Genomic DNA, 18,173 nt, shown 5'->3' with positions numbered 1-18,173 from the left:
CGTTTTTTTATTGATCATAAGCATTTGCAATTGCGTTCAATTGATAATTAAAATGTATTGATAATTTACAATGGTTTATTCAATAACAAAGGTCTTTTTATAATTTGAACTGACTTTTGCAATAATATGCATGTATGGAATTTTTTATTAGCGAAGTAAAAAAATCGATTTTAAAATTCAAAAATTGTGTCTTAATCATTCACATTCAAATCCTGTTTTAGAAAGATGATCCCTTTATTCCTGCGTTAAAACTTGTGAAACTTTATATTATTTAGCAGTAGTCCTTTGGAATTTGACTAATCTCAATGTTATTATGTACTCTGCATGAGGTTCTTATTTATGTATTTTTATTTTTATAAAAATTGTTTTTAGTCAGTGATGTATACTTAGTTATATAACTAGAATGTTCTACATAGGCGTCATTAATGTTTTATAATACTGTTTGATGAAAGAGATCCTTACTCACTCTTCATCTTCGCTCGCTATTTAAATGTGTTTATGTAACAAAACTTACATGGATAAAAGATTGATGTAATAATAAGGTATGAATTATTATCACCATTTTTGAACTGATATGTATGTGGTCGCGTTCTTTATATTAAATCTCTTATCTTTGTAAAATATGTGACATGTAAAGAACTAAAGCAAGCATAATTTTGTCTACACGGTCGTCAAGTATGAAGTCTTGTTTCTAAAACGTAGGTGCCTTTTCGAAAGTAAAGCAATATTCTGAAACTATATTACTAACTTTACATAACAACTTTGCTACTGAAGCATCTCGATAATGTATGACTAAACATGCATGAGAAATCATATCTAAATTGATATACCAACTTTCTAACTATTGACAATAAGCTGCATGGTAAAGGAAAGCAAAACCTGTTCAAAGGTATGTGAGAGGTCAAATAGCATACTTGTCTATAGAAAAAATGGGAATCTGTGAAAATTTATGTAGAAGGGATAGCATGTCCAATCATGCATCACCTCCATTTTTTGCCGAAGCCACTTTTGACTAATCTTTGTGTGTCTAGCAAAATGTTAATAGTTGTATTAAGCAAACCTTTCATTTTAAAAGTAAGAACATTTGTAATATAAGCAAATGTTGAACACAGGAAGAATATGTTTACACAGAGAAAGACGCAACCGAATCTATTTTTGTGAAATGTTCATTCATGCAACACAGTGAGCTTTTAAAAATATACTTTTGATCATGTTTAACAGGTTTAAGGTTTACTTTCATTGCAAACTTTACTGTTGTATCCACAGTTTCTTTATTGATCATAAGTAAATATAATTGCGTGCAATTAATGTTTGCCATGTATTTGTAATTTACAATGGTTTATTTAATAACAAAGGATTTTTATAATAAGAACTGACTTTTGCAATAATATACATGTATGGAATTTTTCATTAATGAAGGAAAAAAATCCATTCACAGTTTCGAAAATCGTGCCTTAATCATTGGCATCCTGTTTTAGATAGATGATTCTCTATTCCTGAGTTAAAACTTGTGAAACTTTATAAGATTTAGCAGTAGTCATTTGGAATTTGAGCAATCTCAAAGTCATTATGTACTCTGCAAGAGGTTCTTATTGATGTATTTTTACTTCTATAACAATTGTTTTTAGTCAGTGATGTATACTTTGTTATATAACTAGTATGTTCTAAATAGACGTCATTAATGTTTTATAATACTGTTTGTTGAAGGAGATCCTGACTCACTCTTCATCTTCGTTCACTATTTAAATGTGTTTATGTAACAAAACTCACATGGATAAAAGATTGATGTAACAATAAGGTATGAATTATGATCACCATTTTTAAACTGATATGTATGTGGTCACGTTCTTTTTAATAAATCTCTCATCCTTTGTTAGGTATGTGACATGTAAAGAACTGAAGCAAGCTTAATTTGGACGACGAGGTCGTCAGATATGAAGTCTTACTTCTAAAACAAAGGTAATTTTACAAAAGTAAAGCGAGATTTATATCCACATTACGGACTTAACAAATTAGCTAAGGAAACATCTAGATGAAGTATGGATAAACATGCATGAGAAATCATATCTAAATTGATATACCAACTTTTTAACTATTGACCATAAGCTGCATGGTAAGAAAAACAGTAAAACCTGTTCAAAAGGATTGGGAGGGAATGATTGTATTTTCTACATGTAGGACGCTGACTTTTCTTTACTTACCTTTGCATTCATCTCTAGTGGATACAGTTTCTGAAGAGGCCTGCTTATGTGCAGTGGCTTTCCCTTGCTAACAACTTTGACTTGCGCTCCTCAGACTATATTATCTTTTCCATTGATCAATCTCTCAATTCTTGCTGTTTTCCAAAATCCTCTTTTCAAACTTTCCTTAAACACAAGAACTACATCACTTACTTTCGGACACAAACTACCCTTTACTTTACCAACCTTATGACACTCACTTATACTTGTTAAGTATTCCTTCCTCCAACTGGATAAAAAATGCTTTCTCAATCTCGCTAAATACCTAACAGCCTTTCACCAATGCTACCATTCTTTCAAAAAATCCACCCAACCAGGGTATCCTCGCCAAATTAAACTTCTATACCAACAGATTTCCTTCCAAATATGATTTTGCTTCCTTAATTTCATAAATCCCATTCAACGCTTTCTCAGTTGCTTTAAATGTTTTGGCGTTGTCCCAAACTATTAGCGAGGGTGCTCACATTCTAGCAGTAAATCTTCGCATACAATTCAAAAAACAAAGTGCACTTAAACTATCAACTAAATGAAGACAAATTGCTCTTGTAGCACAGCAGGAAAATAGTGCGATGTATACTTTTACCATCTGTCCACCTTCTTTTGCAAACAATGGACCAGCAAAATCTACTCCTACTTTAGAAAAGGGTGGCGAATACTGAACTCTAAAATCTGCTAAATCTGCTTGCACTGGTGTTTTATAAGCCTCTCCTTGATGGCTTCTACAAATCCTGCAATTTGCGACCGCACAGTATGCCTTTTGGCTGGCATCTGCGTACCCATGCAAGTAACACTTTACCTTACCAAGTAAATTACCATACACACATCTCGCCACAACTAAATCCCTGACTCTCTCTAAATCTTCTATCCATCTCTCCCAACGTTTTTCCTTGTCACCTTCCAGCTCATTATCCCATTCAGCTTTCTCAATACACAGCTCCTGAAACAATAACTTAGCACAAACTACAACTGGACTTATGATACCTAAAGGATCGAATACTCCTGCAAGTATACTTAGTATATTTCGTTTACTTGGGATGAATGCCTTTGCTCTTTCAGCCAATTTCCAGAGGCTAAATACAAAGCGATCCAACTTACACTCCCATCCCAATCCTAGTACTTTCTCAAAACTTCCAATGATACTAATTTCCCCAACTGATGCTTTAGCATCAGTTTGTTCAACAACCACTTTCGAATTACTAAATTCTGCCATTCTTTCTCCTAAATTCTTCTTTCTCTCTTTTCTATTTCTTTCAAAACATTCTCATCGTTATTTAGCCACTTTCTAAGCCTAAATCCTCCCGCAGCCAATCGCTCACTTGCTGACTCATACAACCTCATTACTTTCTTCTTGGATTGTTCACTGTACACTGGATCATCATTATAAAAGCTATCTCTGAGTTTTTTAAAAAATTCCCTGTCTATCTCTATGAATGAGTTATTGTCATTTTTGCTTTTCGACCATTTTACTGCGTTTCCTGCTAATTTCATGGCTAATTCTTACAAAATCAGCATAGAAACAGGACATTGTTTTGTTTGAATCTAACAAAGAATTTCATTGATTTAATTGCTTTGCTCAGCTAAACGAAATCGTCAAGGCAACAAGGGCATCCAGTACAGCAAACAAATACAGCATTGGCAAGGCAACACACAAGGCGCTTCGAGTCTTTGACTTTTAGTATAATGCTACTACTTTAGAAATGTACCTTTTTGAAGTGCCTGAAAAATACCATTTATTGCAAACAAACTTTTAGACTTTATACTAAAAACACAATATCTGACATCATTGATAACTTGTTATAGACGGCTTTGTGCAAAGCTTATAATACCAGGCACTTCCTTACAAACTTCTCATGCAAAGGAAAAAAATTTGTTAGGCATAGGAAACTTTCTCTATAATATCATTTTTGTACAATTGCTTGATTGTTAATCTTGTCGCAGTCCCTTTTAACTCATAAGTTTATAACAAGTGGCAATCATTTAAGGTACATCAAAACGGGAGAGCGCAGCACGGAAAATTTTCAAAATTTATGCATAATTCATGTATGATTTGAATAATATTTAGCAATGTTAACCATAATCAACTAAATTACACTCTTTTTCCCACTTTTATACAGTAAACTCTATGAAAAACGGTGAAAAGGAGAATTTCACCGGTTATCATTTTTACTTTTCGGTTTTGCTGCGTTTCCTTCTAATTTTTGCAAAATCGGCTTAGAAACGAGAGCTATTAATGATTAGTTCGAAGATAATAAAGAAATTCATTGATTTAGTTGCTTTGCCAGCTTAAGAATCAGGTATAAACATGGTACATCAAATAAATACATTATCGGTAAGGCATTATACAAGATGCACGGCAAGACAATATGTTTAACTTTTACATTGCTATATAATCGGCAACAATTGGTGGGGGAATTCGTTCAAGTGTAAAAAGCTCGTCAGAGCAACAACAAAGCTTCATCGCTTAAGATGACCGCAAATATTTGTAACAGATAATGGATTAATAAAACTAAACACAAAACTCCTGAACACTACGATATAAATGAAAGTCTTTTTTTAAAATACTTCAAATTCAGCAGTACAGTTCTGTTCGATGGGTTGGAAGGTGTTTGTTGTTAATACGCAATAATTGTAAATGGCATTCATTTTGACTTCACGTTCATAGACTATTTTTTAGCTTGAGATGGCGAGACTAACTCTTAAGTTGACACTTATCAAGCTCACGTAGCAGTTAATTTTGTGATCTGTAAAACCATTCTATTAAAGCAGTAAACAAAAGTTTATCACGTCAAGACAATTCTTTATTAGAAAGCTCTAAATGCTAAGAATTAGTCATAGCTCATAAACCTCTCCCCGATGCACTATACCTAAGCAGTGTCCTCCACTAAGACATAAAATATTAAAATTTGTTTTTCAAAAAAATCGATCACCTCTATAGGATCACTTCGACTTTGATTTTTTAGAGATTAAGAATATTATGATGATGATATTTCTTATAAAAAGTAGTTGCTTTAGGTTTTGGTTCCCCATGTTTCATTAAATACACATATATTTTTAAAGATTCTGCACTAAAAGCCTCGACGTGAAAATTGTTATGACTTTGCAATCAATGCTGGAATTTTAGAAATCTTTTAAAAATATCCTCACTGTTATCATCTATCAGACGGATAACATAGATAACCTGTTTTTTATTGTTCTATGCATGGAAAGTTTCATCAAAAACTTCATCGATTCATATGAAATCAATTATTCTGGACATTAGGTGTACTAATAAAAATATTTCCTTGCATGTATCAGCCCTTTTTTTACTCGAGAAGTCTGGCTCTCCATAGTTTTGATTCAAACTAAACGCCTATTTAGGCGTCCACTCGCTCGGGCTACTCAAGAATAGTATTTGGTCGTATTAATCTATTGTAGCTAATAGTTGCCTAAAAGACATGGCATTAATGCTAAAGTTGATGACACAGCATAACGAACTAAGCATATGAACTCTTTTAACCAGTATGAGATGGCTGAGATAAGTTATCCTGGTAGCTGCAGGTGAGACAGGAGGTGTGAACTCCTGTGTCAGTTAGCAGATTTTGATGTGATGGAAGGATTCTGAGAGAGTCTACTTCTAGTGAAAGAGGGCACCACGATTTAGTGCCTCATACAGAGGTTATTATGCACAGCTGTTCCACCTTCTGGTCTCTCACTAGTATTAACCACCACTACAGTTCCACCTTCTGGTCTTTCACTAGTGTTAAAAACCTCCACATTCTACCTTCTGGTTTCTCACTAGTGTTAGCCACCGCCACACAAGATTGAACTTCCCCAAAGTCGAGAGAGTACTTTGACTTCAAAAGAGGATTTGTTCAACAACCTGTGGAATTCCTTTTTGCTGGTCCAGATTTTTTGTTAGAGACATTGATATTGAATTGAAGTGACTCAGAAAGGCAGAAATTCTATATCGTGAGTGGGTTCGAATGCTGTCTTTTGTTTGTTTACTTATGACAGAACCTAAACTCTTTAACAGGTTGATTACTAAACCTGAGTGTTCTTGAATCTCTTTGGACTCGACCTTGGTTAGGATGTCGTCAAAGTAAATTATGAGTTCGACATCTAATTTTGTCAACAGGGCAACAACTGGTTTTCGCAGGTTGATAAGAAGGGGGATGGTACCTTGCAGGCTAAATGAAAGGCAACGAAATTCCTAAATATTTTTTTTCTTCTCAAAATGTAGAAACGTTTTAAATGTAGGCCAAATTGGCTTAGAAGGTTATGCGTCCTTTAAATCTACTTTTTTGAGAAACTATCCTAATTTTAGGAGGTCCTTTAACATTGGTATGTCTTCCAAGTGTTGATATTCTGTACACTTGTTCAACTTTTTTAGATTTATTACTAGTCTTTGTTAACGCAGTTTTTGTGTACAGTGAACAAGGATCTTACAAACTGATTTGTATGATACTTGTTTTGTTTTGGTAGCATTCTTTTAGTATTGTGCTTACACCTTGAGATCTATTAAACTTGATTCTGCAAAGGAAACACATGCATTTTTGTATGCAAGATTGGTTCGAGTAATGGTTGTACTCTATTTTGTATCCTTTTACTGACTCCAAGAACTAAATGTCATTTTAAATTTTTTCCAACTATTGCAAAATTGAGCGAAACGTCTCCCTATTGGCTGATATAGTAAATCTAAAGGTGATAAGTTTTGATGGACTTGTAAAATTCCTGTTAAAGAAGTTTTTGTACTGACTTTGAGGTGTTGATCTGGGGAATGGTGATGCAGCCCTGCTTATATTCTAATTTTGTAAGTCTCTGTTAAGTTGCAAAGTCTTTTGTTTTCTTCTTTTCTCGCAAAAAATCTGCTAAGATGTTTAATTTAGGTTGGTAAAAGGAGTTTTTCGCGTTTAGTAATGGTACTAATAGTTCAGAAATATAGATTTTTTTGAATTGTCAGTGAAAAATGATACAATTCATAGACTTTCATATTTCTATAACAAATTTTGGCAAAAAAAAGGTTTTATCCCCAAGTTAAAGCTATCAGTTCAAAGCATAATGTGCTAGAAGTTTGTCTTTCACACCTGTGGAAAGAAAGAAAAGAAGTTTGGTTAGACTAAGAAACTTTTGGATCATTTCGTTTTTATACAGTTACTCTATTGTACATCTCATCTCAGTCATTTCAAACTCATAATACAATTTTCCATATGTTTCCTCACATGTATTTAAGGCAGAAAAATATGAATTATTAAAATTTGGTGTTCCATAAATATAATCATATTCAATAAAATCATCTTGTTATTGATATTTTAAAGCAGGATATGATGTGAATGTAAGATGAAGAGAATGATAAAAATATGATGATAATATTTCTCATGAAATATGATAGTTTTAGAATAAAATTACCAGAGGTAAAAAAACACATTCCTACAACAACTCTTTTCAATAATCTGCACGGGAAATTTAGCCCCTGGGCTCTTTAAATATATTTCCACAAAACCAAATCATGAAAGTTCTCCATGTTTCATTAAGTACAGGATACATCTATATTTATGAAAAATCTGCATAAAAAGCTTTGCCGTAAAAATCCTTTGGCAATGTACTCAATGCTGAAATGTTGAAAACGATTTAATAAATCAATAAGCTGTTTTGTGGTTAATATATGCAAAGTATCATCGCATTAATTAAAAAGAAACTGAGAATCCCCGGTTTTCTCATCAATCTAATAGCTTCATCAATAAAGACACTCAACTTATTCAGGAATCCAGGTGATACAATAATGAAAACAGAAACTGCTCAGTTCTTTCGTGCTAAAGTGGTTGCTTTCATGCTAGTCAAAAACAGAAAACAATTTTACAAATGACTTTGGAGAATTTCTATAATTGTGTTGATTCAAACTAAAGCTTGATTTATCATGTCCACTGAATGCCAGCTCTTTTTTAGACAAATGTTAGACAACCTTCATTTATATTTACATTTTCTTCTTATTAGGCCTTTATCCTCATTATGCCGTGTCTCTTTCTGTTCTTAAAAATAACTTCAACACACTGGTAAAAATCTCTGTTCATCAAGTTCAACATTTTATAAAATTGAAAAACAAAGTTTCATTTTATGTTTCTTGAAATCGTCAGAAAAATGATGCTTGTTTATACATTCATTGTTTGTCCAAGTTTTGAATTTGCACGAAACAGCAAGGAGTATGACCATGCAGTTAACTACTGATTTTTGTCCTCGCAAACACACATGTAAACAATCTTTTCTCCCTTATCAAGTTGATCAGAACCTCCTGCCTCTCATTTCAAGTCCTAGCGTGCACTTTGCATGGCTTGCGACATTCTGCTTTTAGCATTTTGTGCAACGGAAAAGCCTTTGTAAAAGCTGAGAAACACTTAATATATCTTGCTCTTCAGATTAGAGATGCAATTGTATTTTTAAATGCAATAAAATTTTACCTAAAACTTTGAGAGTAGTTAAAATAGTTGCCCTAAAGAATTTGAGCACCCTCGACAAAAGGAAACATTTTGCGGCTGACTTATAATTAACCCCCCCCCACACCCCCTCAAAAAAAAGGCATTATTTCATCAGCATTTGTTAAAAACTTACATTTCAAGTAAACAATAAAAGAAAATAGTTCATTGACTACATTAACTTTTGCCTGATATTAGGAGTTCATGCTCTTAAAATTGATGAAGAAATTTGACCATTAAACTGTCAATCGTCGTAGTTATAAAAAACACAATTGGGTGCTATCCAAATCATCTATCATTTGTTACAATTGGTTGCAAAACAAAAAAATTCAAAAGTCATATTTAAACACGTGCATTAGACTCTAGAGTGCATTAATATCAACCTTAGTCTATTGAAGAAAAGGCTATTACAACATTTTAAACGATCCTTAAAAAGAATAGCTATATTTGCTGTTCATGACGATAAAAAATGTGAACTATCCTGTAAATATCGTGTTGTTTTTACGGTTTAAGGAATTTGTTTATATTAACCCTCTAGGAGCCAGGCTTTTTCAAAAGTTCGTACACGTCTCGTTTGGTGATTTTGCCTGCTTTAAATGACGAGAGCTGTAGCATGTACCCTGTTATTTAATAGTTACCTATGTTCATTTGCATTTATAGCATGATGCAGGCGAAGTTGAATAAATAAATGAGTAACTAAATAAATGCATGTATAATAAAATATATTTGATTTCATCAAATGTAAAAAATTCTCGACTTTCATGATAACTAATACATTTATCTTGTATATTAAATTTTTGGAATTGCTTGATTTTACTTGTCTTGTTGATACAACAAATTTTTTTAGATGGAATCAAGAGAAAACAGAAATCTATTTTACATCAAAAGAGTAATCAATGTGGTACAAAAGGAACTTGCTCAATTTTTCATCAAAGAATGGAACTCTCGTTACAAATCAATACATGGAGAATGGGATGATACACACAACAGTGGGAACAAATTTTACACTTTAGAATCAAGTAGAAAGTTAGATAAAAACTACATTAAAATATCAAGATGGAGACACAAGTAAGTGGGACTGTACGACATTATTTGATGCAATACTTTTTCAAATTCAATTGGAAACATCTTGACAAAAAACAAAGGATGCTGTTCATGCACTTCGTGGTGAAAGAAACAAGACGCACATTGGTATGAAAGCAATGCTCAGATGATGATTTTGATGATATAGTCAGTATCATTGAAAAATCATTTCAAGATTTGAAATTTTCCCTCGATGGAATCAATGAAATAAAAATCATCGAAACTGTTTAATTCATTTCAAGTTCTTCCTTCAAAACCTAATCATTTTTTCGTTGAACGCACTGAATTACGAGATAAAATTATAAAAGATCTTGAAAAATTAAAGAATGATAACAATGATAAACTGACATATTTTACATCACTGGTAATCCTGGCAGTGGTAAATCACAACTTGCAAGACAGGTTTGTGAAAAATATCGTGTGATTGGAAAAATAGAACTTCGTTTGTAATGACTCTCGATGGAAAAATGAGGAATCTCTTTTAAAACTTACTGTGAACTTGGATACCGTTTAAACTGTGACAAGGATATGATTAAAAAATTTGAAGATGAAAACTGTTCCATCGCAGACAAAGTGAAGAATTTGCGATCGTCAGTATCCACACGATTAAAATTCTGGCAAATTTGGTTGATCATTGTAGACAACGTGGTACAGCTCAGCAAAATTTCTTCGTTACTTCCCCAAGTAGGTGATCCCATGTGGATAAATGGACAAATCATAGTAACTATCCAGAACACAGATGCCGTACCTCAAGACGATGAGTTTAACAAACATATTTCTATCAGAAGTGGAATGAATGATAGGGAATGTTTTCAACTGTTGAAGCACTACACTATTGAACATGCTGATGATCAATTGTTGAATGAGGTATCCAACGCATTAGATCGTCAACCGCTGGCTTTGGCTGCTGCTGGTTATTATGTCAGTCGTGTAAGCAAAGCAAACTGCTCATTTACTTGGAGACAATATTTAAAGAAAATATTTTCAGAAGAACAAGAAAACATGGACGCCATTTTTGTTAAATTTAACTCGGTATATCCTAGAAGTATGTTACAAGCTTCACTTTTAGCAGTCAGACAAAATGCTGAAGAATCCACAATATTGGCAATTGTTATTAACTTTTTTTCCGTGATATCGTTTGATCCTATACCACGAGACATCATTGTTTTTTATGTTCAAAAAATAGATCCCAAACACTCAAAGGAAGATATATGTCTTTGTTTAAAGGACTGCTCATTGTTCTTGCATTCAGAAAATAATGACATTAGTCTACATCGCATTGTTCACAAAGCAATTATTGTTTATCAATCTGAACATTCAAATGAAGAACATGAAATGGAAAGTAACGTTGATCAAATATCTAAAGCACTTTACATGTTTAAAGAGAGAGACGACGAAATCAAATTAATGCCACATCTTGAAAAAATTGTTCAATTATTAAAGACAAACAAGACAAAAATCAACATGAACACTTTACAAGTTTTCCAATATTTTGTTGACAGACTAAGACATTTTGGAAAGTACGATCTTGCTCTCGAACTATTGGGTAAATATAAATACGAAGAATCTAATTATGACAAAGCTTGGTATTTTAACATCCTTGGTCTTTTATACCATGACACGGGAAGTATAGCAAAGCTAAAAATCATCATGAAAAGCTCTGGAAATTCGAAAACAATCGTTAGGTCCAAATCATGTTGATGTCGCTAGTCTTTAAACAATCTTGGTATGGTTTACATAAAACTGGAAACTACGACAAAGCTATAGAGTTTACGAAAAGCTCTGGAAATTCGAAAACAATCGTTAGGTCCAAATCATGTTGATGTCGCTAGTCTTTAAACAATCTTGGTATGGTTTTATATGAAACTGGAAACTACGACAAAGCTATAGAGTTACACTTTGGTAGCTACGTGTTTCAAAGAAAATTGTGCCTTCTAAATTATGTTAAGCCTATTTTTAACACATAGACCGTAGGATCAAGGCTTCCACCTGCCAAGTCAGCTCCCCTCTCCCTCAGAAGGTATTTTTGGTAGTGAATAAAACGTTTGCAATTTGCATTTTGTGAGGTAAAATGAACCTAAAGATGTAATGGTCCTTGTCTATATATAGTTTCACTGATATCTAGTCAATAAACTTACTCTACAGCCAGGAATCATCCTAAGTAGAACTTAGAACTGCCCATGCCCTGAATCTGACATTCTTCTTTAGACTTTATTTCTAAAGTAATTTGCTTTTATGTTATAACCAAGTATTAATTTTTATTGTATGATTTACAAACATACTAAAGTATATTGGGATGACAGAATTCTGTGAAATAAATACTATCCTGTTAGTTGTTCATATTCTTTGATACATTCAGTATCAGTACTAAAGTATATTGAGATGACAGAATTTTGTTAAATAAATACTATGCTGATAGATGTTCATATTCTTTGATACATTCAGTAATTTTTTACCCAGTTCCATAAGCCTATGACCATATTCCAGGTTCCTATAACTTCCAAGGGGTACACCTTTAATACCATACATACCACCCCACCATGCTGCAGCCAATATTCCTGTGCTGTCATTATCTCCACCATGAAACATAGAACAAGAGCACAATTGAAACCAGGAATCTTTTGCCATCATCAAAGCATCGTAAGCAATCATTGGTGCATCATGACCACTGGACCCACCCCAACATGCATAACTGACAGATTTATAAAAAGCATCACGTTCAGGTATGTTATATGTCACTGGAAACTTTGGTTCACTGGTTCCATTCATTAATCCCCGTAGTTCAAGATATGACTCCCAACTATTTTTAAATTAGCCCCAAGATTTCTTGTTTTCTTCTACATCACGACCAACCTTCTCAATGTATTCCCAAACTTTGGGTAAAACACTTAAAAGTCCTGCTCCCAATTTTTGGAGCCATCTTCTGTATAGCATAGGCTGTATATAAAGCTGCAGTAACAGCCCCTAGATAACCTATAATTAAAATCATTATCTTTAAAGATTGCTAATTTTAGGTCACTTACATTATGATGACCCTATTTACATAATAGCAGCATTTTGATATGGATCATGGATTCAATGGCTGTAGTAGTGAAGATATAAAAGCAAAACAGCAATGGCAATTCAGTTTTAGAAGACAGAAATTTGGAAATGTGGAAAAGCGATAAAAGGGATGGATCAAAGATATGGTCATTTAAAGTGAGCAATGTTAGAAGGATGAGGGCATTTGAGATGTGGTTCTAGAAAATGATGGATTGCATCAAGTTATGCAAACCTAAGGTCAACCTTCTTTTATTTCATTTATAAATTGATATTAGATAAAAGGATATGAAACATTCATGGTAATGGCTTCATCAAGTAAGTAATCGAAGGAAGAGTTGAAGATAAAACATTTAGCTAAGAAAAGCAATAGGATTGAAAAGCTAAATTACTATAAAGGCTTGTTAAAATGAAAAGCAATGCAGATAACAGGAAAACCTAGCAAACTGTATACAAAGCAACACTTGTTGATAGACAAAACACTAGACATTAGTGACTTGATAATTGATTCATGATCTGAAATTGTTGCTTTATTATGAAAGGTGAATACCTGTGGGGTGATTATGAGACATCCTTCCACTTTAAACAGCAATTTCAATTAACATTTCAATTTGATCTTCACAAGGAAACATCAAACCTATACACATGGATCTCATAGCTGCACCACATCCTCCACCTCGTTCATTAAATGGTATAATGTAACCTTTTTCCTCAAGAGGTCGTAACATGAAACATGCCTTTGTTGTGGTCTGCCCAGGAGCTCTTTCCCACATATCCTCAGCACATGTCTTCTTGTACTTTGTAGCCATAATGCTCAATAACTCTTCCGTTGTTGTCCATTCAGAAACCAACGCTTCTGCTGTAGCAATGTGTAGTACAGTGTCGTCACTAACCCTCCATCCTTTAATGTCAATTTTATCAAGTCCTCCGAGTTTTTCTAGTTCTTCATGAATTTGAGTACCACTGTAACAGAATTCCCACAAACCATTCTTATAACCTAGAGCATCCCCCACTCCACTGAGAACCATAACTGCTTTGTATTTCTCGGATAATTGGACCGTATTTTCAAGAGCCATTTTTAATATGTTTACTTCACCGTAGTTTAATGAATTTTTTTGAAACACGGGGAAAGTACTAAGCTTCACTCAACTTAGTCAACTAATAAAAACGTAAAAACTTTTCTTTGCTTTGTTTCAATATTGTTTCATACTATTGTTTAGATTTAGACGAGAGCGTTGGGAGACTGGGACTGTTACTTTGTAATCCTTAATCTTTACCCGATTCCATGATCTTCAATCTGATTAACATGTTTGTTTTAGCAAAGATTCTTTAAAATTTAAAGGTTCCTTCCTTATATCGTGGATTATCCGACACGGATTTAATCCAATTTTGACAATTTGATTGCACATACAACAATTTGTACAAACTTTACAAAATTTCAGCTCTTGGCAAATCCTTAGGTTTTATAATTTTATGGCACATCCCATTGTTATAAATATGTCACGAAAATTTAATTTTGTTATTGCATTAAGACTATTTCTTTCTTCACCCATACTATACACAACAAAATCAACACAGAAGATTGTATTGTGCTTCAAAATTAATTGATTGATTTACAATGTCTTGTAAGATTTATATATTCCACATGACAGCTTTCACATGAAGAGAGACCTAAATGAACATAAAAATTAAACTTAAAAACATAAGCAACTGGACAGAGGGTTACCCTCTCTGTATGAGTGATAATGAAGAGAGAAAAAATCTGACAAAATATGGCCCAATTTGGGCAAGGGCAAAGGAGGAAAACTATGAATCTAAAAAAATGAAGACGCTGGATTGTTTAATTTACCAAAAGATATGAGAGTGTGGATTGCTCAATATTCACGCTGCGATTGACAGAAGTTTCTCACCCCAGTCCTAATTCTCATCTTCATCTTCACCATCAGATCCACCTTGACCTCCTTTCTTCATGTTCTTATGTTTTACACGACAAGGTCGACCACCACCGTACGGTGATTTAGAACTAAAATCAATGTGTTTCTGCGAATCCAAACGTACTATATCGGAAGGGACGTTGACTAACTGTTTACGAACCCTGATATCAAAGAATTGACAATTGAAATGTGACTAGCCTTTGGCCAACATGATTAAAAGAGTTCCAGCAATTAAAATGCTTTTTAACTCAACAAAACTTCAATTCAACCTTCTATGACGCTGGAAAATAAGAACTCTAGCATGATGGATAGATTTTGCCAGACCCAATTTGAAAACTAGAGTTTGAAGACGTCGATTCAAGAAATCTTCCATAGGAAGGCCTAAAACATAATCGAGCTTCATGCGGCTTTCATCCAAAACCCCGATACGTCCAAGACGACGTAGCAATGCGTTGCCTTCGAACAAACGACGCGGGTCTTTTTCTTCTAGAGTCAGCAACTCTCGAGCAGCTTTGCGAATCTTAGCCAAAGTGTATTTAACACGCCATACTTCGCGCTTATTTCTTAACCCATACTCGCCAATTATCTTCAATTCTTAATCCAAGCGTTCTTTCTCAAAAGGACGACGAGGAGTCGTGAAAGTCTTCGAACAAACTGGTTTAGGCATCTTGACCACTTCAAGATGGCGTCGAAAAAAGAAAGAAGGAAGAAAAAGACACGTGCTAATACCAGCGTGCACCGCGGGCACGTGATTGATTATTGGGAAATTTTACTGAAGAAATGTAAAGTAAGAAAATGAAAGCGCTCTAAAATGAGTTAACAACATTGTTGAATGTTGATTGTTATAATAAGATTGTTGAACTACAGAACTCAAATGCATCTGAAGAATCAGAGAATGATCCTGTTGAAAATAATACTTAGGAATTGTTCTAAATGTGGTAACGTTTGGATAATAAATGATACAGATGGACTTGAACTTGCTTAATTAAACTTTTTACAAAATGTATCCTATCATGTAGCTATACACAAGAATATTTTTAAAAAATCCAACATTGTTGTTTTTCAAGGAATTTTCATAATTCCGATGTTAAATAACGATAATTGTAAAGTGGAACCATATCCATTCATGGACACTTTTATTACCTCTTAATCAAGAATATTTTTGAAAATGCAGATGTAAATTTCTTTAAATATATTTATTTGCATTCCTGCATTAAAAAATAGCCTTAAGCCTTCTTTCCAGTGTGCAAATTTAGAGTGTGCAATGTGCAATTTGCAAATCGTTTTAGCTAAAATGAGAACAATTGCACATCACTTTTTCAAACGATGTGCAAAAATCAGCGGTTATAACGAAAAACACTGTCGTAAATCATATGAATTTGTTCAGGTTTAAAAATATTAATTTTGCAATTAGCGCTATGTAATAATTAACGTAATATCGATTTGATTATGCCTCTAAAGAAACACTTTTGTCAAAAAAATTGCACATCGTTTTTTCAGAACTAATTTGCACACTGCTTCTTTCCACTCTAGCCACGTATCGTAACGTATCGTAGCAAAACGTAACATGGCGCATGCGTGATTGTGAATTTGATGGTCAATACGCTCAATCACGCATGCGCCATATTACGTTTTGCTACGATACGTTACAATACGTGGCTAGTGGAGAACAGGCTTTACAGTGGAATAAACTGAACACCAGGATTTGTTGTGGCTATTACCCGAATTATATTAGAGATTTGACCTGTTAACAGGCCTAACTAAATAAAAGGTTTATTATTATTACACTTACGGTTTTCGACGAATCCTTGGCAGTTCGACGACAGACTACGATGAATGACAAATCTCATGCCAATTGTGAAGATGAAACGATCGGACGTTGAGCAAGGACAGCCACAAAAAGGTCCAAAATAATTTTTTGAAAAAATTCAGAACGTTGATGGTGAAACCATCGTATCCAATTTTCAGGCTACCTGACAAACATCACCGCTTTTATGTCGACGACGGCAAGCACAGAAACAAGATTGGCCATTTCTTGCAACTGTGCATGTCGTCTACGGCATTAAATCAGAAATATCGACAGCCAGTCGGAAAATTAGGATTTTTAAGTTTTTTATTTTCATGTTAAGGAAATTCCATGTTTTTATTACTAAAATTTTCAATTAAATAATGTTGAAATTTGGGCATTTGATAGCAGCGTGGTTTTATCCGTCATTGCGATTGATTGACCACTCGTGATGTTAGCAGGAAAACTCCCAGGAAAATGTTTTAGAAAAGGTCATAACATTGGCTTTTCCATGGAAACAGGCGTTAGGCTGATGGATGCATTGCTCCAGAAGAGTGTTTAGCGTTTGCATTCTTTGTAGAGATGGTCTTTAAGACATTAGAAGTCACGTGTTTTTCAATTTCATCAAAGTATATTGTCCATTCTTCATCATTGTTCAGAGGTCTTCGTTGAAGTAAATTGTTCATTCTTGATCATTCTTCAGAGGACTTCATTAAAGTATGCTGTTCATTCTTGATCATTGTTCAGAGGATTTCATCAAAGTACACTGCCCATTCTTGATCATCGTTCAGAGGTCTTCATTAAAGTAAATTGTTCATTCTTGAGAATTCTTCAGAGAACTTCATTAAAGTATGCTGTTCATTCTTGATCATTGTTCAGAGGATTTCATTAAAGTACGTATATTGTCCATTCTTGATAAGAAGGTTTCTACATAGGACAAATGAAGCCAATGTCAGTTCACACTACTATGTTCTTATGTTTAGATGAGCGTCAAGGAACTGGTCGACAACAGCCACGATTCTCTTCAACCGCTGTGAACAATAACCACTTTCTTTAATTGTAGAGTCCACCATCATGGTAATAACACCAACATTTGTTCGTTGTTTCTCAATCTCATTTGATGACTAATTGTCGTTTAAGAGAAGCATGTCCATGTCTAAAATCAAGCATAGAGGAAACAAAAGTTACTAAGACGGAAACTTTATGGGAAGGCCACACTGCACTTTGCATTAATGAACATCACATGCAGTGTCCCAATTCAATGTTTACTCAATGCAAAAGAACTTGAAACAACACATTTACCTGAACATTTTTTCAAAGCACTCCAAGAGATATTTCACCGTGGAATAATTTCGACTTCGGCTAACTGTTCTTAGTGCAACTGCAGACTTTCACGTTCAAATGGCACGTTCTTAGTCTTAGACTATGGCCCAAGTTTCACAAACGTGTTGTATTCTGATTGGTCAGTGACTAGGTGTGTTGTAAACTGTTGTGTTCTGATTGGTCATTTACTAGGTGTGTCCTAAACTGTTGTGTTCTGATTGGTCATTTACCAGGTGTGTCGTCAATTGTACATTGTGAAATTTAGAATTTGCATGATTCATCACTTAGAAGTAATTAATCCCCATAGAACGGTAAATGCAAT

The 18,173-nt window shown here is 33.9% G+C and overlaps 1 protein-coding gene, 2 long non-coding RNA genes and 1 pseudogene across 3 annotated transcripts; 1 reads left to right on the top strand and 3 right to left on the bottom strand.

Moving 5' to 3' along the window:
- Positions 1 to 1,757: 1,757 nt before the first annotated feature.
- On the top strand, positions 1,758 to 9,779 carry LOC124456730. Its single transcript, XR_006952419.1, has 3 exons — positions 1,758 to 1,798; positions 1,878 to 1,959; positions 9,534 to 9,779. It is a non-coding gene; the product is annotated as an uncharacterized LOC124456730 (long non-coding RNA).
- A 2,933-nt stretch (positions 9,780 to 12,712) lies between these two features.
- LOC124456713 (protein ADP-ribosylarginine hydrolase-like) lies at positions 12,713 to 14,026 on the bottom strand. Its single transcript, XM_047007094.1, has 2 exons — positions 13,546 to 14,026; positions 12,713 to 12,742 (listed from the first exon to the last, which is right to left on the bottom strand). The coding sequence occupies exons 1-2, from the start codon at positions 13,882 to 13,884 to the stop codon at positions 12,734 to 12,736; spliced, it is 348 nt and encodes a 115-aa protein (XP_046863050.1). The 5' UTR covers positions 13,885 to 14,026; the 3' UTR covers positions 12,713 to 12,733.
- Positions 14,027 to 14,394: 368 nt separating this feature from the next.
- On the bottom strand, positions 14,395 to 16,615 carry LOC124456752. The gene is made up of 2 exons (XR_006952445.1): positions 16,535 to 16,615; positions 14,395 to 14,479 (listed from the first exon to the last, which is right to left on the bottom strand). It is a non-coding gene; the product is annotated as an uncharacterized LOC124456752 (long non-coding RNA).
- Positions 14,707 to 15,468, bottom strand: LOC124456705 (annotated as a pseudogene).
- Positions 16,616 to 18,173: the final 1,558 nt, after the last annotated feature.

Source organism: Xenia sp. Carnegie-2017, unplaced genomic scaffold, assembly GCF_021976095.1.
Source record: "Xenia sp. Carnegie-2017 unplaced genomic scaffold, XeniaSp_v1 HiC_scaffold_6, whole genome shotgun sequence".
Classification (NCBI taxonomy): domain Eukaryota; kingdom Metazoa; phylum Cnidaria; class Anthozoa; order Malacalcyonacea; family Xeniidae; genus Xenia; species Xenia sp. Carnegie-2017.
Note: the sequence above shows the minus strand (reverse complement) of the source record. Positions and strands in the feature narration are given on the sequence as shown.